We start from the raw sequence: 27,778 nt of genomic DNA on the forward strand, positions 1-27,778 counted from the left end.
AAAATGAGCTTTGCCGACATGGCAAGAGTCCTAATTACAGAAGTCTCCAAGCGTGTAGCCATGAATAATCATTATTTCCCCCATTTGCATTGCATAGACTTTACTTTTCAGTCCAGCCATGGGTTACATGAAATGGTTAACTTGATGAGGAATGTTAATAACAGGTTCCTTTAACAAGCAGGAGGGGTAGGCTAGCATTAATAAATAGGCTACAACACAACAACATAGCTAGGGAATTTGGCACAGCGATATGAGGCAAGGAATGCTGTTTACACTTTTAACTTAGTTGTGGCAAAAAACTGAAAAACTGTGATTGAAGAAGACAACACACCACTCTACCATGAAGACATAACGTTAACATTAAGTAGGTCAAGTTTCTTATTTCCGGGGAGCAGCGCCGCATAATCATGGTCCAGTTTCAAAGCTTTCTTTGTGATTTAATTTACCTTGACGTTAACGGCTGCCGTTTTTGGCACCGCTCATAGACAGACTCCCTTTTTCCTTTAGAGGTGTTAATGTTCCAAGAAAAAAGGTTAAAGACAGACTGGTTTCAAGCGGCCGACATCGATCCCCAGGACATAGTCTTCTGGTGTGAAGTGTCTTCTGCAGACATAAGTACCCCCCCTTTTTAATTGTAAACGTTGGTCCTTCATCCCGCCAAATAGCCTGAACCCATTCTTGTTAAACTTCACTGTGAACAGGAAAAGAGTGGAACGATAGATACGGCTGATTTTGGGCATTACAAGAACGGCCCGATACGCTACAAGAACTCTTGCTCATTGCTTGTGCCATCTGTGTTGTTTACCCGTTTCGCTGACCACAACAGAAAGTAGATTTTCACAACAAGTGCGTATTTCCGGTACAAAATACGGAAGTTGTGTGAAAGTTCTGTTGGGACCCGTGCTAAGACCAAAAATAATTTAGTTAAATACATTTGATAAATGTATTTAACAAAAAATGCATTTAATGTATTACCAATAAAGTATGTGCACCTTTTTATTACTTTTCATTATTCTTTATATACCTTTGGGCATAAACTATGGAGAGTCGCCATTTTGGTTAGGATATGATGCACTTTTCATTGATTCATGTTAGCTGTTGCTAGGCAACAGTGTTCCGTTGGTCTACAACAACGGCGGAGTGTTAAGCTAACGGTTGCTATAACAACAAAAGAAAAACCCCAAAAAAACAATTATTTTGCATCTCTAAGCCAAATAACACTAAGGTATGGGATACACATGTAAAACGTTTACGTTCTGGCGAAATTCGGTGGCAAGCGAACATCTGAAACATGCGGTCCCGAGAGAATTTCTTCACAGAAAGCCTCAATGCAGCTTGTAAACGTACTTGTTTGGAGCACTACTACGTTTCTGCTTACAGGGGATACTATGGATGGCTGTCATGTCATTAACTGCACCATCACCAGATTGTTCCTTATATTTCCTTGTGGCTAAATGATCAGCTGTCAGGAGAACTTACCTGTTCGTTAGGGCGCCGTTCTAATCCTGCATGATGAGTGGGCGGAGGGCCGCATAGAAGAAGCAGGTAGTTACTGAGAAAGGTGACATTTAATCCTCTTGTAACATACAACCTGGATGCTGCACTTTTATTACTGAAGGAGTGGATACACACGACTGCTTAGCACCGAGAGCCAACAGATAATCTACACTTCCCACGATGTAAACAGACCTGTTGCGCCTCTACCTCCCACAATGCGCCATTTATTTAAAGCGACAGGCCCGGCCAATCAATGAAAGTGCGTCATATCCTGTCCAAAATGGCGGCTCTTCATAGTTCATGCCAAAAGATGTTTTATCTTCTAGCATAAACTATGAGGAGCCGCCTCAAGAGTTGTAAATAAAATATGTGCATCTTTTCTTTATAAAAAAAGATGCACATATTTTGTTTATTGGTAATACATTAAACACCTTTTTTGTTATATACATTTTCACTACAGGTACCCTTTAACTGAAAGGAATGCACAGACATGTAAACTGAACTGTAGTGAATTTAGTTTGATATTTTGAATTCTGACATTTGGCTGAAAATTCCCCATAGGTTACACATTTTACAAGTGTTTCAATTATTAGGATGTTTAATGTCTAATCCCACTGCCAAACCAACCATCAATGAAGTATGAAGATATTCAAACCCATCCATCCATCCATCCATTTTCTGACCAGCTTTTTCCGGTTTTTAGGGTCGCAGGGATCTGCTGGTGCCTATCTCCAGCTCTCAACGGACATTAGGCAGGGGTACACCCTGGACAGGGCACCAGTCCATTACAGGGCAACACACAGACAGGCACACACACATTCACTCCTACGGGCAATTTCGAGACTCCAATAAACCTAACAGTCATGTTTTTGGATTGTGGGAGGAAGCCGGAGGACCCACGCAGCATATAAACTCCACACAGAAAGGACCCAAGTGTTCACCGTTGGGCTTGAACCCAGGACCTTCTTGCTGTTAGGTGGATATGCTAACCACTAAGCCACTAAGCCTGATATTCAAACCAATTTGCTAAAGAAATTCCAATGTTTTGCCAAATATATGTTGAAAGCCAATTTCAACATAATGTCACTGTGTTGAAAAAATTGAGCTCGTGAACAAATGTGAAGTTGGAGTTATCTATAATAACATAAAAGACTGCTGACCAGGTAATGGTTGGACACATGGCAGTTCTGTTAGCTCGGCTCATCTCTGCCTTCAGCACCAGCTCGGTAGCTCTCCTGCAACATCTTACCATGAATCACCTCCCCCTGATCCTCTCTACTTATAACACGCAAACATGCATCGCAGCATAGCATCATGAATACATTTAATTACCTTTTATATCCCCGTTCGATGTTTTTCAGGAACTGGTCTTTCGGTGGGGAATATATACAATCTAAACTGTGGATCAAAGATGCACCGCAAAGTACCGTAATTACAGTCGTAGCATTTCTCCTATTTCCATTTCCCATGTACATTAGTACTGTTTGTGCAGTCCTTCTTGGCATAATGTGCACCAGGCATTATGATTGAAGGCGTTTTAAAGACTAAAGAAGCTTTAGTCATTATGTAAACACAGTGTTGTTGGTTGTAGTGACTAAATATGATGCATAGGTGAAATGTTAGAAAAGTATATATTAATAAATGAAACGTAAACTCTCAAATAGGTTATATGCTATAAAAAATGCCTAACTGACACCTCACCACAGTGATAGCACAAAATTTCAACGTGCTCCTTTGCAGAATATAAAGTTCCATGTAAGAGCACTAAATAAAGACTTATAACATCCGTACTTTCTGTGGTAATTCATGTAATCTTCTATGCAACTACAGAATAAGCCCCCACTTTGCTACTTATGTATCTCATGATAAAAAAGTGTGTATTATCTTGTACGGGTAAATTTAATTTGTTCCCCTCTCCCAGTCCTGAACCAAGATTGTTTCAGTCTTTAGTGGGTCTGTTGGGTTGTTCGTCCATTTAGGACCTTTAATGGTGTTTCCAGGATTGCATCAGTGAATCAATTTAACTGAATCCTTTAAACTCCCATGTTTATGATGAGTTTGTCACCTTTACATAATTTGTGTGATTAGCAGCAGCATATCAGAGCACTCCAGGATAATTTTATTAGCTCCCATTCAGTAAAAAAAATTATCTTTGACGAATTCAGTATAGTGTTATCTTTCAAAATGTGTGTTGTGGTGTTTGGCATGATAACATTCATCCTTTTTTATTTATTATTTGTTTATTGATGAGTAGATTGTCTCTGCAGCAAATTCTGCTTCAACCAAATGTCTTCCAAAGGAAACAAACCAAAGGCTTTAACGTTGTCACTTAGCTGTGTGGAGTTTGGCAGCATTTCATCATATATCCCTGAAAAAGAAATCTAAGGCTAACACAGTGCGTTTCATTGCATCATTGAACATCTTATAGCAAATGATTCACACCACTGCAATGAGTTTATGATTCAGTGGTCCATTGAATAGGACACTGCTGTTGTATCAGCCTTACAGTGCAACTTGTGGGCAGTGTCAATTTTGACAACAAATGTTGTAGTTTTGGTCATGGTCTTTTGACTGAAATGCAACTCAGTTTCATGCAAATCACCTGGACTATATCAGTTATAGTTCAATTACGTTGAGATTTTACTTTAAAGTTGACTAAAAGATAAAACATAATAGTTTGTCGTTTTTAAAAAGGCAATTTATCAATCAAATATGGGACGGTTTGATGGTATTTAAATACACACAGAAATATTGATCATATTTACTTTTCTTTTGTACAACAGGATATAAACAATTTTAACAACTAAGTTATTGTCAAGACAGTCGGGCTATCATTGCAGTATGCCTGCACTTTCTCAAAAAGTATGTATTGTTAACAAATAATAAGAATGCACTATAAAACCAATAGTGCAATTAGGGCAAAAAACAAACCCAATATAACATGTGAACTATCAATAATTTAGCATGATTTTTATTAATAGTTTTACAGACATAAGCATGATATATGGTTCTGCGTAAAATCACCGTAACCTTTTCACAGGTAAAAACCACAAAGTGCTGTACAAACCACAAACAAACAACCACTAACACTCCCATGGACAATTTAAAGACTACAATCAACAGTCATGTGGTTTTTATTTTTTTGGATTGTGGGAGGAAGCCCACGCCCCATTGGGAAAACATGCAAACTCCAGACAGAAAGGACTGAAGTGTCCACCCCAGGGCTTGAACCTAGAACCTTCTTGCTGTGAGGCGGACACGCTAACCACTGATCTACTATGTGACTGCATTATAACTAAGAATCCCCATTATGGTAAAAGAAAAACACCTATAAAACCATTAAGGAATTTCAAAACAATATAATGAACAGTTGGCAGGTTTTATAAAACCTTATCAGTTAGCAGTGACAATAACTTGTTCTACCTGCAGATGTGGCTTCAGGTTTGTTCCTGAAGAGCCATTTGTGGCATCACACAATCTTGCCTTCAAATGTAAACTTTGTCAACACATCTGTTCATCTTTCTTGTTGAGAGTTTGGCAGTTTTGCCTTACATGGGATTGGATCACTTACCAGCTTGTCAAGCGTTCCCACAACAGATGTTGCTTTGATTTGATAGCTTTCTAACTAGTTGGAAGTTTCCAAAAAAGCAACCCCCCTTTTGATTGGTTTCGTCTCATGTGAATATTAGAGTTACATGTTATTTGCTAATGAAAATATCTATTCATTTTGATATAGATTTTGTTCACGTGCATTTCTTTTAATTCCAGTTATTGCCTTGTTTTCGTCACATGAAAAAAAAATAAAAAATTGTCACTGCTTGCGAGGCATTACAAAAGACCATAAAACACCTTGTATTATTGTTTTGTAAGTTTGGTATTGTCACCTTCACAGAGACATTTATTCATTTAATTTGACCTTCAGTACAGAAACATGGTGAGAATGTGCAAATTCCACATAAACAAACGTCAACCCAAGAATTCCAAACTAGTCCAAATGTTTTGTTGATCATCTGTCAAACTGTTCTAGTTATGTGAACCATAAGTCATCCTCTGGGGTGAGATAGCTAAACAATCGACAAGCTTTACCTAGATGAGAAAATAACACAACTACCCTCGACTTTATCCTTTTAAGTTTTGATTCAAAAACGTTTCCACTAGCAAAAAAAGATAAGTGCAAAAATGTGTCTCATACTTAACTACTACTTTTAATTCAAGATCAACTCTTAGCCAGTCAACTTAATAGCATTTCACATTTCAGTGTAGCAACATAATATGTCCTTCCGTGTGTGTGTAGGTGGATGCCAGCATCGGGTCGGTAAATGGTTGGTAAAAAAAAAAAACTTAATTCAATTTACACAATGAATAGACAACATGACACAACATCCCCAAGGACAAACTCTGAATCATCAATGAATTAGGTAAGCAGTGGTTGGGGAGATGTGTCCTGCTTTGGCATACCTTGGCACATCCTCTTACAAAGCAGACATACAAGTGTGTGCAACAACCACACACTCAAAGATACACAAATTCCAAGATTAAAACTTGCTGCCAAGGATGAGGAGAAGAGGAAGGCAAGAGGGTGGGGGGCATGACACTTATCTCACATATTCATGAGAAAAATCTAATCAGTCTCAAATTTCTAACAACCTTAGATGGAGGGGAAAAGTCATTCAGCACAGCCGAAATGCGAGGGAATATCAATACCTGGATCAGCGGGTATCATCAAGTATCATTTGATATGAAGTGGCATCAAAGTGAAAAAAGCTTTTGGTTAGTTCCATCTCTAATTTGCTTGTTCTATTTTTGTCCACACTGTGCAGTACAGTGCTCCTACATCTGGGCTGTTATCTCTCTTGTGGTCCCCATACTCTAGATCTGTAACCGACCACTAACTTTGATCCCTCAGAAAAAGTGCATAATGATAGGATATTTCACTGCCGCTCCATTTAGCTATTCCCGGATTTATAGACATTTCCATGAAGTAGATTTTACATATTCATACATCTCATATGCTCATGTGCATTCATGAATTTGGTTTTGTTCTTGATATTAATAATGAGACATAGCTGAAAAGAACAAGTTTAAAACAATACTGGGTTCTGGGATATCGGGGTAAATGAAGAGGCTAATCATAATTTCACAAAGTAAGGCAAGGCAAGGCAAATTTATTTGTATAACGCATTTCATACTCAAGGCAACTCAATGTGCTTTACATGATAAAACATTCAATTGTTTAAAATCAATAAGAACATTTAAAATCATCAGTAAAATCAATTAAAATCATCAGTAAAATCAATTAAAATCATCAGTAAAATCAATTAAAATCATCAGTAAAATCAATTAAAATCATCAGTAAAAATCAATTAAAATCATCAGTAAAATCAATTAAAATCATCAGTAAAATCAATTAAAATCATCAGTAGAATCATCATGACATCAACAACATGACTAAAAATCTCTCAATCATATGCAGTAGAGAGAAAAAGTGCCTTTAACTTGGATTTAAAAATGTTCACATTAGATGCTGACTTCAGCTCTGCTGGCAGTTTGTTCCACTTCTTTGCAGCATAACAACTAAAAGCAGCATCACCATGTTTACTGTGAGCTCTGGGCTCCACTATCTGACCTGTGTCCATAGATCTGAGAGACCTGCTGGGTTCATACCTGACTAACATGTCAGGTATGAACATGAAGTAATATCTCTATAGAGCATAAGATTAAAGAAAAAATGATGCGGACGTCACAGAATTGTGTCAAAAATCAGATGTCACAATCTTTTCTTAAAATTGCAAAAAATTAAATACACTTTGATATTTTTCTGAACAAAATCTTGGCAGATAAAACAATTCTAAGACAATGTCGCTGGTATCAGTTAGCTGCAGAATATCAACATGTTGCGCCACTTTTGGCTTTTTCTCTGTTTAGAAAGAACACGTGTGAGTGATTCCTGTAGCGTTTCTTGTCTCAGGGCAGGAGAGATTTGATTTGATTAACTTTGAAATCAAAATGATCTAAGTAAACGTCAATTCGTTTTTATTATATACAGTGTACATACACAAAACAAACAACTTCCTCTACAACTGTTTCACAAAAAGAGCATTACATGCATAATCAAGTGTCCTCATTTAAGAGAAGTGGCTAAAACATAGATGCTTAATGTAAATGTGTGTGTGTGTGTGTGTGTGTGTGTGTGCGCGCACGTGTATGCATACCTTCATGAGTATGCTATGCCTTGTTCGTTTTCCATCACCCTCTTTCTTCTACAAAGTGATTGCAATAAATTAAGAAAAGGATGGATTACCTCGCATGATTGAATACAATCTTTTTTACATGCTTCCCTCTATAGTTGACCTACTTTCTAAAGGTACCTATTCGCTCAGAATAAAATTAAATTGATTGCATCACCTGCAGGTATCAAGGCTGGGATGGTTTATATGTTAAATATATATAATAATGTTAAAACAATGAAATCCACAACAGTGGTTTTAATAGAGGAACCAACAGTCAGAGTCAAACCTTGTGAACATCGCTCAATTACCAACAGAGATGTGAATGTTTGTTCTTTTGCCTGTGACAATCTGTGACAGAGGAACCAACTCTACATTTATGAGTTAAATGTATTGAACATTGGTACATTTTGAACCTCGAGGTGAATTTTTGAGATTTTTGCCAATGATGAGTTTTGAATTTTTAAAAGTGATCCAGACTTGGGATCTTGATCTCGATCATCCTCAAAATCTATTCACGTTTTCCTTTCCCCATTTGGTATATTTCCTTGATCAAAATCCATCCATTAGTTTATGAGTTTGTAGCGAAACAAACAAAAAAATATACATATGAGAATGAATAAAGTGAAGACACTGTGTGTTACTTTGGTCCAAGTGTGTATCTTGCTAAATAACTATCATGACTTGCAATCTTTGTCATTAAAAGCAGGTTATATAAGAGATCAATGTGTAATCCTCTTTTAAAGGGTGTTAGAGCAGTTTATCAATGATTCCAGACATTTTTCCCATTTTGGTGTTTTTGTCGTTTATGAGCTATATAAGAGCTTTCTAAAAGTTTTATTTAGGCCAGTTTGGAAACATTCATAGATATGAATAATAGATCTATTGGGCCTGTACTGTGAAGCTGGATAAGTATATCAATCCGTTAGCGGGCTTCACCTAACCAAACATTCTCCGTCAGAGAGCCCCTGTGCTACGAAGCAGAATGTGAACATGTTCACTTAAGCAAGGTGCAGAAAAGGATAAATGCACGCTTCTGTGACAGGGGGTGCAGATTGCAGCGTCAGACCAATCACAAACACGGAGAAATGTGTAGAGCAATTTACGTCACAATTGTTAATTCTTTAAAAATATGAAGAAATAATCAGGAAGAAAAGAACACAGACAGGAAGCTGCTGACACTGTTAATGTGTACAAGCATGAGATTATACAATATTAATCCATCGGACAATATACGGACAGCGTTTTGATCAGCCACTTTCACTTTATTAAGGCACAGACGTGTTTCTATTCAGGTAATCCTCCTTAATTTATCACACACACTAAGATAAGAGCGCATTGTTTAAGTGTAGCATGTTTCTGGTGAGACTGTCTGTGGTATTATAATGCATGAATGAAAGAATGAATGACTTAATCCATCCACGATACGGAGAGCGCCCAACACAGGCTCCATCAGCTGACTGTAGATCAGTTCATCAGATGTAAATCTTATATCGGTAAATTATAGGATTGTATTTATAGATTAATATTCTTTCTTTCCTATTCTTTCTTTCAAATACACGTACCAACCAGGATCTTTTAACAGTTTTTCAAGAAACTGATGGTTCAGGAGGCGGGGCTTTTGTATTCGCTCATATCTTATCCACTTCATAACCTGGTTTAGTGTTCAGCCTAAGTTACCATGGTGATTTAGCTCGGAAAGAAGTTAGCCAGCGTTGTAGTGCAGGATGCACACCGATTAAATTAAGGAAAGTAGTGCACAGTAGTCCAAAGTGACTGCGAAAAATATCTCAACTTAATTTTTCTTCTCTTATATCCCTTACCATACTCTCCAGTACCACTATGAAGAAACTCACCACAAAGGTTTAAAACAGATTATACAGCACTATGGTTTAGTCAGTGGCACTTTGGTGTCAACCCATCGATTTAATTGCATGTTTTGCCTGAGTTTTACTTGGTGTACTCTGGATTTTTCTACCGTTAAATCACATTGCTGCTGTGTTTTTTTATTTTTTATTTTTTTATTTCAGGTTGAACAATGGCCAGCCTAAAGGCAAACCTGTGCAGCCAATAATCATGCTGTCTTAATCAGCATCTTGAGAAGCCACACCTGTGAGGTGGATGGTTTATCTCAGCACAGGAAAAGTGTTCATTAACATGGATTTTGACCCATTTGACAACAATATTTGAGAGAAATAGGCATGTAATGTACATTGAAAAAGTTGTAGATCTTTGAGGTCGGCTCATGATAAATAGGAGCAAAAACAGTTGCATTAATATTTTTTGTTAAACGTAGTAGTGCACACAGTCAGCGCCTTAGTAATAAAGTGGTGGTGATCAATAAGAGCTGAAAATGATGTAACAAAGTTTAATAATTAATTTCTATCAGCTTTAGGAATACCAATGGTCGCTGTGATCTGCAGCCTTTGCCAACCATCATAGAGTGAATGGTCAATATTTCATGACAGGGCTAACACGCTGTGGGACTAATTGTCAGCCTTCACCCTGGAAATGTACAGCCAATTTAGCTTTATCTATGAATTTATTCTTTTTTTGACAGAAGATGGAAATAAATCCCAGGAGAAAACCCACATAGGCAATGGAAGAAAAAGTAAATGCACATAGATTGGATCTGACCTAGATATGAGTGTCTGTTTTTTCTGTCAGGCGTTCTCACAAGCTTCCGCACAATTTAGGGATGTATTAGCATTGAAACAACAGAGCAGAGGGATGCCCAGCAGCTTATATCCCATATGTGCATATAGATTTTATGTTGATTGTATAGTTTGGTTGTTTTGTTGGTTCCTAATATGTAGCCCAAAGTTTATTTTCAAATTGATTGATTAGAGAAAAAAAAAACATTCATATATATAAATATTTGCTTATCCATTTCATCCTTATATTATGAGAACTGTTGACTGTACTATAGCGGTTTAGGGCATATAGGTCATTGGTAGGGAGACCATAGATGAAATCCCACCAGTAGCCTCACAAGCATTTGTAGATAATTTTATGTAAATGCATCTTATATTAAGGAGAAAAAGTTTTGCAATCGCACCTGGAAAAGGAGAGCAGCTGAGCACATTCATATCACTGTTAAATATTCATTTAAAAGGGACGCAATCACATTTTCCCACCACCTCTTTAACACTTCAAAGAAAATGCATCTAAATGATAACATGCGGAGGAAACTCAACTTAAAAACGACCAAAAAATGCATTATAGACTATATAAATTCAACGGATATACAGTAAATGGTGTCAGCTTTGGCATCATTAGCGGTGTCATCCTTCTATTGTGTACTACTATTGATCAGAGTCATTGGGTGCTGAAACCATCATAGCTAGGTGTGGGACGATACACCATACGATACGATAGACAATAAAGGGCTCGCGATAATTATACAATCTGATATTTTTAGAAAGGAAAAGAAATGCAGTTCGAAAAATAACCAATTGTTATCTTTAACGGTAGACATGCTTTTATACTTAGTCTGGGTTTGACCTTTTCAGTCAATCGGAATATAATAAAATGAAAACAACCTTTTATTTTCTAAACTCCTTAGCGATACATTTTGTGACATTTTATAATTGCCATATCTTGTCCCACAATATAGCATCCTGCATTTAATCACAGCCGTAACAGGTCTATAATAGAAAATCCTTCCTGAACATATTGCATGTGCATGGATTAAACACCTCAAAGTTAGTATTAATAACATGTGTGCCAAGCTTTATTATTTGTAGATGTCCAAAATAGTGGGTTTGTTTTATTTATTTATTTATTCATTTATTTATTGTTTGATTATGTTATTTTTGTATTTGTTGGATGTAATAATCAAAATTGTAATCGAATTTCGATTAATTGAGCGGCCCTATCATCTAGAAAACCACACATCAGAACTTACAAATAATGTCCCATGGATAAAAAATAATGACTTTTGGTTTACATTGCGGAGCCCTATCTACTGCACAATTATTATTATTCAGTGGACTACGACACTGACCAAACCCATAATCTCTTAACTTCAAGGCAGAAGCTACATTTCCGTTAACCTTGGAAATGTGCAAAATCTAAATAGCACAATAAAATTTGGTAATGGAAACACCTGAATTTCAAAAAAACACTAAAATATCGCTAAAAAGTTTTGATGCTTTCAGACGTTTCAATATTGAAATGTGTTGCAAAAGCGCAATAGAAACAACTTTTCCGTAAATACACGTCACAGAACATGACATACCTATACCTACATTAGACATGAAACAACAAAGGAATACGGAGTGTTATAAGGAAGTTTGGAGCGTCCATCTTCCTGTGGCAAAGTCTCGCGACATGAGATTTCACAGGAGCTGCGAGGCTGCTGCCCAAAACAACCTTCAATGGAAACACATTCAAAGAGCAATTGTACTTTGTTGATATTTAGAAATATCACATTTATTTTGCAAAAATCTGTAACAAAAACTCAGCTACTGTTGCAAACAATCCCAGGGAGCAATACTTTTTAGAATGCAAGATATTAGCATTTTAGTATGGTAATGTATTTATCAGTTAGCAGCAATTATCATTTGCAGTTCGTGTTTTCATAGGTGCCCAATAAATGCTTACTGATGATTACTGTTGGAAAGTTATTGCAGCAGCAGGCTTGAGCCAAGACAAAAAACAAAAAACAAAAAAAACAGGCCAGAATCACGATCTCCCTTCAGCACAAATGTAGCACCCTTTAGCTACTGCTTTGAAAAAGATAGAAGAAAAGAAAAATAGCTAATCTGCCTTTGAGATCACCCTTCCTGCTTCCTGTTTACGTCAAACAATAAGGAATTAGATGGTGACCCTTCAGCGCATCCTGTCATCAGGCCCCACTCACCAATGAATAAGATCATCAAAGACAAGGACACACTTGCAAATAACAGTGTCTCTCAAGTTCTCTTTGTGTTTTCTGACGTATTCTGTGATTTCGTGCATTTTCAGGGTGAGTCATATGATCATTATAATGTCTTTGATCTGCGTCAGTACTGTCATTTAGCTCACCATTTGGTAAATCAGCTGTGCAAGAGTTGATCTGAAAATCCTGTTCTATTTTTGAGTAATTTACCCAAGAAGCTGAAATGAAAGGTAACAAGCTGCTGAAAGCTTTGCACCATGGTGTTCAGATTCAAGGTAACAGGAAAGGACTGAGTAAATGATAGTAATTTAGGTAGAAAAAATGTATTTCACATGTAGTGTTGCACATAAATGGCTTCATTTTGTCACATTTTCTCTATAGAGGGCAACAGGTACAGATTTTTTAAAATAATTATGTGCATTGAAAGATTTGTACCCACTGAATTATTCTTACTTGGCTTAATATTCGTTCCCCTAAAACACACTTTTTTAACAACGGGAAAATAAAATCTTCTATTAATATTTCTGAAATGTCAAGAGCTACTTTCAATTTTCAGTCTTTTACTTCCACTCTCCCTCTGACTGTCTCTCCTTAGCTATGCAGTAATAACAGTTAAAAATAGGTCAGAACAAATGTTATATCACACTTGAAAGCATGTTCTTGACCAGATTAACATATGTCTATATAGGATCCATTCAACCTCCTGACTGGAACCAAAGTCACCTGAACATCTGTGACTTCTGTAGCAGGGGAAAACATACATTAATAGCCCCAGGGTTTAGAAAGGAATGTCATTAATATATTAATTTTTCCACGGGTTCTATTCTTTTTCTGGAAATGGAACAAAATGTAATTATCATGGCTCGTGTCATATAGAAACGCACAGGCAGAGAGCTGCCGAATGAACAACTATTGTTTAAACTCCTTTTGCTATCAGTGACTGTACAGCTACCAATCAGCTCATTATGTCTCATACAATGTACGTGACACACACAAAACGCTCACCAGCAGCATCTTCCTATCACCACCAGAACTAATTCAAATTATTCTTTTCCTTATGGCACAGGAAATCTATCCCTATCCTCTGCAGGGCTGGGGTCAATTATAATTGTAATTGCATGATGGTAATTAATTACAATTATGAAGTAACTATGCTTGTAATGGTAATTGAAAAAAACATGTTGCTGTTGTAATTGTAATTTAATTGTAATTGAGTTGCAATCATTTACTTTGTAAGTGTAATCGACATGAACATTCGATAGAAACTGTCAGTTACAATGTCAACACAAATCCCTTGTTATATACTTAGTTAACAATTATTAAAAAATCATGTTTGCCTGTTGTTTCTCTTGAGGATCATTTTACTATTTAAAAATAATTTGAAATGGAGGGTTATACTGACACAAAAAAGAGGCTTAGACTCTCACACCAAAAATATTAATACCAATAAATTCATTGATTTGAGGATAAATCATTGTTTTAGTAATAATAAATAATAATGCATTGGTTTTTATATAGCACTTTATCATAGACAATCAAAGCACTTTATATTGATGTGCAATAGTCTTTCACTCTACACACACAGTGCTGCCCCTCCGACCACCATCCAACACTTACTCACATACCACATTCATATACTCGGCAATGTGGGTAAAGTGCCTTACCCAAGGACACAACAACAATGATATCCAGCTGGATTTGGACCTCAGACCCTTCAGTTATTGAACAAACCACTCTACCACTGAGCCACAGTGTATTTTACAGCTGACATGACTAAGAGATCATAAGAGGTGCTAACAGAAAGCTACAATGAGAGGAAGGTTACATTTTATGCACTTATTTATTAAAGGCTTAGTAATAGTGATGAATTGTATTTGACTTTCAGGGGATAATAATAATAATATGTAATTGTAAATGTAATTGGAAAAAAGGCAGGTCAACGTAATCGGAATTGAGTTGTAATGGAACATGGATAATTGAAGACATAATTGTAATTTAAAAAATGTAATTGACCCCAACTCTGATCTTCTGCATCTCTAGCCCTCCTGCCTAACAGTCCCAACCTCAGCATCCTTATTCCTCTATACATGTCCAAACCATCTCAGTTGGGCCTCTCTGACTTTATCTCCAAAACATCTAACATGTGCCGTCTCTCTGAAGGACTCATTCCTGATCCTATCTGTCCACAGCGCTCCCAAAGAGAACCTCAACATCTTCATCTCTGCTCCTTCCAGCTCTGCCTCCTGTCTTTTCCTCAGTGCCACTGATTCTAAACCATACAACATGGCTGGTGCTGTTTTGCACACCTGTCCTGTCATTCTCGCTGATACTCTCTTACCTCACATCAAACCTGCACTTTCCTCTACCCATTCCAGCCTGCTTGCACACGCGTCCTCTCAGTGTCCCACTTCTTCATAGCTACCATCTTTCTCCGTTTCCTCGTTCCACCAAGAAGTCTCTGTTTCCACTTTCCTTCCAGATGAGACACAGAGCACTCTCCTACGAGTCTCCCTGATCACAATAGCTGCAGTTGCTCAGTCTTCTGGAAATACCTCCTGACCACATAGAGCCTGCCTCACCCCCTCCCTGAAAACCACGCAACACTCTTCATTTTTCAGCTTCCACCACTTGTTCCTCTGCTCTGCTTTTGTCCTCTTCGTCTTCCTCACTACCAGAGTCATCCTACACACCACTATCCTATGCTGTCTGGCTATGCTCCCGCCTACCACATCACTTGTTGTTCATGTCCATTAAAATCTGCACCAATCACTTCATTTAACTAACGCCAGAATTTCTCCTTCTCTTCTAGCTCACACCCTACCTGTGGGGCAATAACCACGAACAACATTGAGCATCACACCTTCAATTTCTAGCTTCAAACTCATCACTCTGTCTGACACTCTTTTTACCTCCAGAACATTCCTATACCATACTCCTCCTCCAAAATAGCTCATGACTCAAATTAATAATAACTGACAGATGTGTGACTGCCAATTCATGTTGATGGCCCCTCTGACCAACACCATCATTCATGTTCATATACCCATTTATACGACGCCATGTAGGTAAAGTACACAACAATGACTTGGATAAACGAGGATGATAAACTAAAACACGTCATAAAGTTTTTTAAAAATAAAGAAGAATACAAGGTTGCAAGGTTCTCTTGGTAAACAAGCTTTATTGCCACTGTGTGATTTAAATAAAAAACACACATGTTCATTGTTTCATCAAATTATAGTACAGATTGTAAATTATAAAATATGAACAAGCAACACAAACGTGCAAAAACACGTCATTTCCTGTTTACAACAGCCACAATGAGTTTACTTTGCATCAAAAAGTCCGGTGTTGTCCATGTGATGCGTCTGTACACACAGAGCTACATACACTGACTTATTAACACTTTTAACGGTTGACTGCATGTGCCGTTGCTAGAGCAACAAGTCGCTAACTACCAGGAACGTAGTATTTTGTGGCCACGAATTAGTATTTCGTGCACACAACTTGGTATTTCGTGACTATGAATTAGTATTTTATGGCCACAAATTACTATTTTTTTATCATGTCATGTCTGGGCCTCCGTAATTTAGCACAAGCGATGTGACATAATGAAAATGCAACTGAATAGCAAGGCCTGTTAAGCAAATTTATTGAGTACGTTTGACAGGTCGGTGTCAACTGTCAGACACTATGGCTGCAGGCATTAATGACAGGAGGAGAATTGCCAAAAAAAGAGGAAAAATCTGCTCGATCAACATTTCTTGAATAAATAAATGCATTTAAAATTGTTGAAACATTTTTTTGTGATCATTCTTTCTCTTTGTTGTTGATTTTATTTATGTAATTTTATCTTCTGTTTTGTTTTGCTTTCCTTCATTGACTTTCTCACAGACGGTCTTAAATAATGTGTTCCTACTGCTTACATTAATATTTGTTTTCTGTATTTTAAGAATATGTCTATTCGCCTTTTCCACTAACACATATTGCACAAATGGTGGTCCCTCCCCTGCGTGAATCCCTAATTGAAACATCTGTCATTCCCAGTCTACTGAATGTGTGATATTTAGACTTTTGTCAAAAATATTTATTATGTTATTTATGTTTTTGTTTAAATTACCATCATCATCATTGAAGTCTGTGTAAAGCAGAAATAAATTTGTGTTATGAGTTTGTCACACCACATAAACATGTGTCATTGACCACTGAGCCAAATCTGAAAGATGAAAAAAAAATTGCGAAGTATATGAATTTAGGTCTCAAAATTATAGAAGAACAAGCACGTCTCTCAGCTCTTAAATGCTGGGTACGTGTCAGTTAGAGGCGCTGGAACCACGCCCACGTGCAGGAAGGGCACCGCCTCCGTGTATTAACCCTTACCCTATCGGAGAGAGCAGTGTAAAAGTGGCTCCATCGTCAATAGTGTTTCCAAAAGTGCTTGGATCAGCGGAAAGGTCATCTCCCTCCCCCCGTTCCGAATATGTGCATATGTGCTGCTGGGTAGAGTCAACACCATGCCCGCTAGAGGCAAAAAACAAAACTGCGTTATTAAGTTATTTTTTAATATTTGTTGCATTTTCCAAACAATTTGGAATAGCATAAATATTTGAGTATGCCCAGCCCTAGTAGGAATGTTCACAGCATTTCAATGTTAATAAAGGTCGACCTACCAAATTCTAATCACATAATTGTATTTACAGTAGTAAGTGGTTGACAAGTGGGTATTTTAGGTTTCTTGTACACCTATCTTAAATAATAAGAGATACTGGAGCTTGGTTGGGCGGGTGGAACGGCTCGTAGTGGGCGCCAGAAAATTTCCCTTATTTTCAAATCCAAAACTTGACAGGTATGATCAAAATTATAACTATAAGGCATGAGTGATGAATGCTTGATTCTCATCTGTTTTTAAATGAATCACCTTTTGATGTGTCACAAATTGAGGGCGAAACATCTTTAATAAAGGTTGGCTAAAGACTAACTTAGTAAGAATACTGGGAGCCAGACGTAACACACGATTGCCCTCTTCTCAAGGCAATAACATAGAAAAATAAAAGCACCTGTACAGCTATATCACTGCTGTCAGTAGCATGACAGCAACATCTAAAAAGACAGACGATGCTTCACAGGATGCAGACCAACCACAGTGCATCCTTGGGTTGTTGAAGCTACGAGTGATAAGCACAATTGATGCTTGTATGTTTTCAACCTGCAATCATGGATATTATTGCAAGGAAAGAACAAAAAGATTACTCATAAAAACCCGAAGATATTGCCTCCTGTTGTTCCCAGATCACAAGATTTAATATTTGTCAACCTTTCTGTGCGCAATAAGTAAACCAGTGCTTAAATCCCTGCTTATAGCAGTCCGAGGAATGATGTGAAACTTAAAAAACACATATCCACAAAGTCTCCTTTAATTTGTTTTCATGACAACACAAAGGAAGAATAAAATTCATAACCCTGTAAAATTAGAAAAAAGTCTGTTTTTAGTTAAAACCTACACGTCTCTTCATCCCAACAGACAAATATAATACCTTTCTGAACTCTGTCGTTTCCGCATCTCCCCTTGTTGTAATAAAAGAAAGATCTGTGCTGCGTATTTTCCAGCCTGCAAATCTGTAATGAGTCACAGGCACATTATCACCCAAAAGCCCTGGGACCAGGACTTAGACAGCTGTGCTTACCAGCTGCGATATTCAAAACTCATTTAATGTTCGGCCGTCTGGGTCGATCTGGGCTCTGGTTTTGTCTGACAGTGTCGCGCCTTATTAGCTCTCAAATGTAGTACTGCTGTTCTGCTCAAGTGCAACAACTTGTTTGTGTAACATTTTGGTGTCAGAAATACGAGAGGAATGAAGACGTGTATGCAGAAGAGAGTCATTTAAACTGGAAGCTAAAGTCAATTTATTCTTAAAGTATTTTTTAATCAGTTTGAACTTATTATATTCACAATGTAAGCTTTACTATTTAAACCAAGACTGAAAAATGGATTCTAGTGTGTTGCAAGTCTATGCAATCATTTCTCTCTTACCTGCTAAAGTGGGATAAAACCCATCCATACAAAAAAGTAAGGCATAAACCTATTTACCAGGTTGTCTATTTCACAAGCACAGACTCACTTCAACAATCAGCTAAACTGACTATTTTCCACTCACAGGAGTTTAAAACATCCATCCAACCAACAGTAACCCAATATAGAACAGATGGGAAAAGTTGCTTGCTCAGGACTAACTGTCAGCATTATATACTACATAATACTGCAGCTTTAAGCCCAACGGGCAATTGGTTACACACGTTTACATGGATATAGGTCAAGACTCCTGTTAGCATGATTCACCTAAAATACCCGAAAAGGCACCAAAAATAACCAACAGTGTAACGATAGACAGAAAAATGGCATTCCATCGATACATACTAAAAACACAGCAGGTTATAGATGAACAAATGTATACACTAGCCAATGTAGCCATTACATTGTAAAATAGAGGAAATGTATGTACACTTAAGTTGTGTGGTAGATTATTTAGCTTCTTCTGTCTCCTGGTACTATTATTATCTTTGGTTCTTTAATGTAGTGTGAGTGGTCGTAGATGCAATACGGTTACTGAACACATAAGAGGTGTTCAGTCAATTCAGACAATTTGTAATTGTGCAATATATTTATGTTCGTTGTTCTCACTATGTATTTGTTTATTTTATCTTAGTGGATCCTCTTGTAAATACACTTATCTATCTGTCTTTTTATTTTCTCTGTATCGTGCAAGAGTTCTCTTCATTTTGCTGTACCTTGTGTATAATCATTCTCTATAAAAGCAAGGAATGTGTCTGTCTGTCTGTGTGTGTGTGTGTGTGCGTGCGTGCGTGCGTGCGTGCATGTGTGTCTGTGTTCCTCAAATATCTCTGCGGATCAGGATCAGACTGACCTGAGAGTTTCAACATGGCTGCTGCTTGATTCAAGGGTGTGCAACGTCGGATTGGTTTGGACGCCCCACCCCGACGCCCCACCTCCTGAGTCGACGGGCATAGTGATGAGGTCATCAGTCCTACCTCTACAGTGATGATGTCATCAGTTGGCACTGCACTAGTAACAATAAAAGCATTCTATTCTACTCTTTGTTGTGTTGCATGTTTTTTTCTGTGTTGTGCGTTTTTATCAATCACCTTGTGATGAATGCAGTGACCGCATCCTAGCGAAGCACGGCCTCTGCTGTTTGCATGTTGTCTGTGTCAGAATGTTTTACCCTGCTTCAGTGATTTAGCAAACCAAATCTCATTAAAATGCATTGGAATACCGACGGCTGTTAATGTACTAAGAACAATGACAGTGATACACAATAGTGATAGTAAAACTATCACTATTGTGTATTGACTGATGCCTGTGGAGTTAATTAAAGAAAATGCCAACTACAATTTTGTTTAAGTCTTAACTAATCAGAAACTTGAGCTAAACATTAGGAATGTATCATATATTTAAAAATATTTCTTTTACAACATGCATTCAGTTTAATTGTTTAGGGTCTTCCATATTTTACTAATATCATAAATAAATATTCAAGTGGTTAGTACTTCTGTCTGCCTAACAGCAAGAAAATCTTGGGTTTGATTTCCAGGCAGGTTGTCATCTGGGACCTCTGTGTGAAGTTTGCATGTTCTCCCTTTGAGAGCATCGGTTTTCTATGAGTACTTCTGCTTCTTCCCACAGTCCTAAAGCATGTATTATACATTAACTGGATTCTCGGAATCAGGTGTGTGAATGTGTTAGTCTGTGTTGGCCCTGTGACATACTGTCCTGTCCAGGGTGTTGACTCAACCTTGCACACCATATGAGTTGGAATAAACTCCAGCAGACCCCTGCAAGGTCAACATGAATGAACAGTGAAGTGGAAGTGTCAAATACATGGAATGTTTAAAATCTATAATACTAGATTATAGAATTAGCTTCCTCTGCAATTAGTATGTTAGAGTCAGAATTCTGTTACCTGTTAGTCCACCATCTTTACTTCACTTTTAATAAGTACCGACCATGCCGACTGGGCACATCCAAAAAAAAATGCGGTATTTCAATGCCAGCGTCTAGCCGTCATATTTAGCCCTTGTCAGATTCATTCAAATCTGTCCGCTCGGCCATTTTTCATATTTCTAACACTTCAAAGCTTAAATTTTTCATTTCTTTGTTGCCTCATGAATCCCTCACACTAAGGGTACACATTATGGGATATTCAACTTTTTTCACCATGTCTGCCTTGTTGTCTGAGTATAAACACTATAAGAAGTGCAATCTTTTTGCACCATCTATGTATGTCTTGTGTGGGGTTAGTGTTACACCCGTATGATACCGTGAAAATAAAAGGGATATTCATCAGTGTAAACATGAAGTTTAAGCTGTCTCAATGTTTTGGCTGGTTACAGTATAAAGTCCCTGAGTTGTTTTGCTATTTGCATCACATTGAATTCATGCAATAATTGATCATTTCCTTGTTTAAATCCGTGTTGTGTGACAGTAGAGTAATGTTGTTTGATTTAATTTCTAGGCTTTTTTTAAGCTGACGAGAATTGTTGTGTTGTATCCATCTTAAGTTATAAGATTGTTAAACTTGCTGCTTAACCTCTGTATCCGTATCATATACAGAGGCACAATGTTTTCACAGTCTGCTAATGTCAGCTATAGCAATCAATTTTTCATACACACGCACACTGGGAGTCACTTTTGTGTCTAGACAGCTAATTATTCAATTATAGTCTAAATTCATACTTTAGATACAATTAATTCACAGTTAGACTCAGCTTTGTTCTGTAAAAACTGGAAACCATCACTTTATACAAAAATGCAGCCTTTATGGTTCACTCACAAATGTTACATTACAATTTTTTAGGAGTAATTAAATGTGTGTGCTTATTTTTTTTCATTTCAGATCTCATCAATACACCGAAGCAGGGGATGGGCTTGGTAACATTCCTTCTCCTGCAGCTCGACGAGTGATGTCAATCCTAGGCTCGCAACAAGTCATGGTGCTACGACGCAGCAAACATGAAGGTTGCATGTTCATCATTCCTTCCTCTCACCTTATGATTTGTTTTTGAAGAAAATCCTTCAATACAGGAACCTTTCACCATCTAATGTTGACAAGACCCAACGCAGAGCCATCAGGGAACAGCAACAAACAAGGTAAAAATGACTAATTTGCTGTAACTTACTTCCAACGAACAGGTGCACTCTCAGAACAAGTCTAATAAGAAGCCCTTGAATCTCGGGTTTATCACCAATGACCTTGTGACCCCTGACGTCAGCAGCCAGAGAGTGCAGTTACAAAAGGTTTAATAGAGCTTGCTTTTGATAAATTTTTCATATGTTCAACCTTGTCAACTTTGACAGCCTCTTCCTTTTAATTCTCGTCTTTCCTCACACCTCAACTGCCAACATGCTGAGGCTCGACTGGGCTATCACCCCCACCTGTGTTCAACCTTCACTTTTCCGACCCTCTTGTCATGTCTTTGTCCTCTATCTTCCGTCCTCACTTTTGTATTACATTAGCCATGTTGTCACCCATTGAGAGCTCTGACCTTTAAGGTTATTTACTATGGCTAGAGCAATCGGATGGTGAGCACCATTAGCACTGTTGTGAAATTGCATGGAAAAGGACATAGCTTGTACAGATCGCGGGAAAGTAAAAGTCAAGGTAAAGAATTAAGAACTTTTGTGTTTATAATGTTGGTACATACCAGGATCCAATTTGGAGAAAGTATCCACTTCCAGGAGGCTCCTGTGGAAACAGGATAAGAGCAGGTGAAAATATATTCCCACAGCTCTCTTCATTGTTTCAGTTTAATAGTGCATAGAAAATCCCTGTTTAATCTATTTTGTTCCCATGTTCCCTTTGAATTTGTTCAAATTGAACTGATTTGTTCAGCTGGGCTCTGAAAAATGACTTGCCCTAACCATCCTGTGGTAGATTAAATTACCCTGTGTATGAAATGCGCTATACAAAAAATATACTTTGCCTTGCCTTACTAATGATCAGAAACCCTTTCTCTGCAATAAAACCCACAGGAGACTTCAAATTTAGTTACCTCTAAAAAACTCACATCGACCATTGAGCTTGAATGAGAGATGAAGAGTTAGTGAGAGGAAGAGATTTAGTTTGATGGGATTACACACTTGAGAAAAGTGTGGCAGAGCTTTATTTATTGTAGAAGTAGCGAAAGCCTTCAGATATGCATTCAACAACTATTAGTAAAAATACCTCACAGTGTGTATGTGTGTATGTTCTGGACTGAACCCTGAACTCAACTAGACCTAAGAAAAGGTTTTTTGTGGTTTCTGTTATAGCACATGAGCAAAACCAACATGTGTTGTACATCAACAAGTGAAGCCTACATAAAGGTGTTGAATTAGATTGAGATATGGTCATTATTTAATGTAAACTCATGGTGTGTATTTACAAAACGAGACATCTGCACAACTGGTTTTCCATTGTTTTACAGCATCACAGTGTAGTCTTTCCTTCCTTCTTGTGCATCCTGCTGCTTTCTTAGCGACCCCCGCCATTGTCACTTGTAGTAGTAACACCAGATTTTTCATTGGATGCGTGACGGTTACTGAACGGCTCCGCTGCAGAACTTCCCCATGCTACACCTTCCATCAATGTGTTTGTGATGTGCACGTTTGCGGCTTCGTTGGACAGTGGGAATCGCAAAGACTCAGGATATCTCGTTAATTTATGCGTAATCGCATGATATAGCGAGTTGTAGTCTAATAAAGACCACAAAACCATATAAACAGTTTGTTATGTCCTTCGAGAGGAGCAGCAGGAAATCAATCAAATCCGTCTTGCCCTGTAGATCTTCTGATTTTGTGGAGATTATTGTAATTCAACAATGGGTAAGTGCAAATATTTATACGTGAAATACAACCCAAAGCCACCCTGTTCAGGGTGTCGCCCAGCCTAGCAACCCTAAATAGGAGCAAACAGGTTGGAAAATGGATGGATAGTTCGAAATACGATCCGTGTTGAACAAGGAGTATTTTATTTTGAAAATAAACCAGATTTTACATTTTGTGTATGCACGCCTTCCTGTCCAGCACGAGCTGATCTCTGCTACATTTATGTGCCGTGCGCCGGCGTCCGGCCAAAATAGAATCTCTACATATGCGTTGCTGAGACCTCCGAACTGCCAGTCTCTGTTCGGGGCTCTGATGCAGCGCATTCACAGGTGGTGGAAAGTGACACATTGACTAGAATGGAAACGTACCGGCTCTACCGCTGTGCCAGAGCAGAGCTGCAGCCGTTACACATTCAGTGGTAATTGGGGGAAAGCAGATGTAAGCATGAGCATCCTGACTAGAATTGCCACCTTTTAAAAAAGAAAAAAAAAGGATGCATAAGGCAGCGCCTATAGGCAGGGACCCACACGGACCCGACTCATGCCCCCAGCAGTGTTGTGTTTTAGTAAAAGGGGTGGTCAAGAAAACACTTAAAATTTTATTACTCAGAAATATGGACTTAGAATACACAGAAAGCTTTAAAGACATTTTGATAAAGAATGTGTATATACTAGGGATGTTCAATATTAGCTTTTTGAAGATCAAAAATGCCAATATTGTCCATTACCAAATTTACGATATTAACCGATGCCAATATATACAAACCCCCAAATAACAATACTTATTCAACTTCAGTAATGGAAAAAGTGCCATATTCTTTGTTAAATGTCTCAAACAACAACACATCACTTTTTCAATATCGCTGTAAAATCCAATAGGATACTGTCATCAACCAATATTACATTTTATGGCAAATATTGGCCGATAATGTCGGTCGACTGAAAATGTTACCCATCGCTAACATACTGTATAGAAAATGGAACATTTTCTTTTAACAATATTTATTATTTGTTTAGTTAATAACTATGATTTGTTCTTTATATGGCCATAACATATTTATATTGGCTAATATTACTGTGTATTAAATAAACAATCGTTCATTTGAAATTAAAAACCTCTACATCCTAAACAATCAAACCACAATTGTCACAATTGCTAAAATAAGCTCTGTCCGTGCACTGACATCTTCTGGCAAAAACACAGCCAGATAGGAAACTGAATCATTCATAACATAATCAGCCTCAGGAGAGAACTGTGATTCTGACTCACCAACACGTTTTACAGTTTGCCTTGTAATCACCTCCACTAACGCTGTCAATCCAAGGATGGACCTTTTCACACTCGCGTCTGTACTTTTGCAGGACGCATTCGGGGACGGGTGTAGTGGACATTTTTTAAAAGTATCGCTGTGCGACATGTGTTGCTAAGCAACCATAACAGCAGCACATGCTGGTAGATACGGGATTCCTACGTATCCAGCCACGAAAAGTCTACTGGCCTCAGCATTTCCCGTGTTTTATTTTCTTCATTAGTGTCATAATTAGTGTGGGACAAACGTGTTTTTGACATATATTAAAATACAGAACAAATCGTGCCCCATATTGGTTTGTAATGGAATGCAACATTTAATGGTCAAATAAAGGACAATTTCGCTTTCTCTGGGATGGGTGGAAACCCTAATCCTGACTGATCTGCAGCTATGAATCTTTGTGCTCAACAAACTGTAAAAAAAAAATATTCTGAGACCATTCCATCAAAACCAGCCACAACTTTGTCGACACTTTGAGCTGCATTATGTCATCAGTTGGCCTTCACTTCCAATGTGCATCAATGAGTGTTAGATGCTATGGAAACTGAATACCTGTGATGCTTTTATTTTCTATTTTGGGGAAATAAACTGCTAAAAGTTAAAGTCACTAAGTCAACAAATAGATACGGTCTGTCCTTCTTTAGCAATAACTGTATGTAATATGAAACCTTGACATGCTATAAAAGCAGATGGAGATCCAGTCTATACTTTTATGGGTTTTATTGCTGCATCGATGTTTATCATAAAACACTAATATGTTTCATAAAGTATACAGCTATCTATAGCCTATCCATTCTCAAGGTTTTATACAGCAAAGTGCTATGTTACTAATGTGTCACTACTTAAATTACTATATTCTTTCACGTGTTCCCCACAACGCCACCAGTGACAACACAGCAGACATGAAAGGTGCTCATTCTCCTCCTCGTGTTTTGCCCAAGGACAAATTAGCACATAAACAGACAGAGTCAGGTACTGAACAACAGTTGCAATTCGAACATCTCTCTTTACCAGTTGACCCCAGTGAAATGCTTTCAATTTCAGCTTGGTTCTTTCCTCATGTGTTGAACTGTCAACGTTAACAAAGAAAATTTCATCTCCTCTGAAATGATTCATCGATTAAATCAACTTAACGTATTAAAAAAATGAGTGGATGCATTTGTGATGCACTGCGCTCTGCCCGGATTGATTTTCTTGAGGCACTGCTGCCCTTATTTCTACTAACTGTTACCACAGTTATCAAAAGAAGCATTGCAGTTAGCAAAGCATGGCAAAATTAGCTGCAAAGGTTTACCAAAAACAAAAAGACAGCGAGTGTCTAAGGCTGCTTTCACACCAGGATAGTCCTGGACTAGGGCCGAAACAGCGATAATTATATCACCTTGATTTGACTTGGTTTATATTCACAGCAGTCTTCTTGATCCGCTCCAAACAACCTCTGATGCAGTTGCATGAGCTGGGGTTGTGGTTACTGGGGTAGAGACTTCTTTCAGCAGAATATTCCTTCACAACATTCAACAATGGAGCAGCAACAAATGGTTGCGCTTTCGTTGTTTTGTTTCATGCCGTAGCCGACTCCTGTCCGCCCACATTGACGTGCACTCAACGTCGACTTCGACACTTCCTGTTTGCTCCCAGTGGAGAGTGTTTGTGTTCGCTGTGCACCAGAAGTGCTATCGGCTTCGATTGGAAGGGCTCTGAGTCCGACCAAAAACAATCGCTCTAGAATTAACTTGGCTGATCTGCTCTAGACTTTGTTTGACTCAATCTACAGTACAGGCGGGTAAGGTTTATTTTCTCAGCAAAACATGTTCAATCTAAATCGGTGTTTATCAGAAAGTGTTGAAATATTGGTTAAAATATACAGTAGCTACAAGCATTGGACATTGTCACGGCGACAAAATGTCAAATTTCTGTTGTTATGTTTTACTTTTAAAGTATCATTACGAAACTTTTAACCACGAAAGAGGACATGGGCTCATCCGTCAACGGTCGCATTACTGGTTTAATAAACGGGAACAATTTTTAATTCTGATGTAACTGGTAATGATTTACAGAATCTTAACTTAAACTAACCACTAAAACGGCTTGTCTGTAAACGGTTACAGACCTTGGAGTCGCTATTAGCTTACCAACAAACGGGAAGAGATTTGTCACCTTTATAACAAGTGTTGCCCAGGCGACAGGGAGTGAGGCCCAAGGGATCAAGGCAGGCTGACCTGCTAAAAGTGTATCATGTTTTTCTGCAGTCAGTGCCTTCTCCTCGCCCTTCTCTCTCTTCTCCGTTTCAGGTGTCGTGAAGCTGATGATGGCAGTTCCTGATCTGTGGTTCACGGCTCAACTAGCCTGGACTCTATATGATGTTCTATATCTCTATCCTGTTCTGTTCGTCCTTCTTTCCACTAACCCCAACCAGTCTAGTGGTTAAGGACGCTGGGCTTGTAATCGGAGGGTTGCCGGTTCAAGCCTCACCTGGGCCATCACTGTGGGATGTTGAGCAAGTCCCTAAACCCCGAACTGCTCCCCAGGCCCACTGCTCCTCAGGGATGGGTTAAATGCAGAGGACAAATTCCATTAATGTAGTAACATTACATGGCCAATTAAAGGCGAAAGCCCCGATTTAATCTTTAATCTTAATCTAACAGCTTGTTCATATGGATTTTGTTGGGTTTTTACCTTATAATTATGAATTTTATATTTTGATAGCGCTATAAGATTATCTTTGTTGTAATTTGCACTATATGAATAAAGATTGATTGATTGATTGATTGATTGATTGATTGATTGAATTTTTTGTGTTAAAAAAAAAGGGGCTTCCAACAATTTTTGTGTCACATAAATCTGTTAGTTTTAGAATTAGAATATCTAGAAGCATCAAGACGGCAAAATGTGTGATTTCTCTAGTATGATTGACTAATTAATCAGGTAAAAAAAAAAAAAATGGAAAGATTAATCAATTAGTAAAATATTAATTTACTGCT

The 27,778-nt window shown here is 37.9% G+C and overlaps 1 protein-coding gene across 1 annotated transcript in view; it reads right to left on the minus strand.

Annotated features, from left to right (window-relative positions):
- The window catches only part of cpne9 (copine family member IX), a 142,492-nt gene that overhangs the window by 112,187 nt on the left and 2,527 nt on the right, over positions 1-27,778 (minus strand). Inside the window, exon 2 of the mRNA XM_028453402.1 lies at positions 22,327-22,367. Coding sequence (XP_028309203.1) covers positions 22,327-22,367 — 41 coding nt within the window. The remainder of the gene's footprint in view (positions 1-22,326; positions 22,368-27,778) is intronic.

The sequence above is a fragment of the Gouania willdenowi genome, chromosome 7 (assembly GCF_900634775.1).
Source record: "Gouania willdenowi chromosome 7, fGouWil2.1, whole genome shotgun sequence".
Taxonomy (NCBI): domain Eukaryota; kingdom Metazoa; phylum Chordata; class Actinopteri; order Blenniiformes; family Gobiesocidae; genus Gouania; species Gouania willdenowi.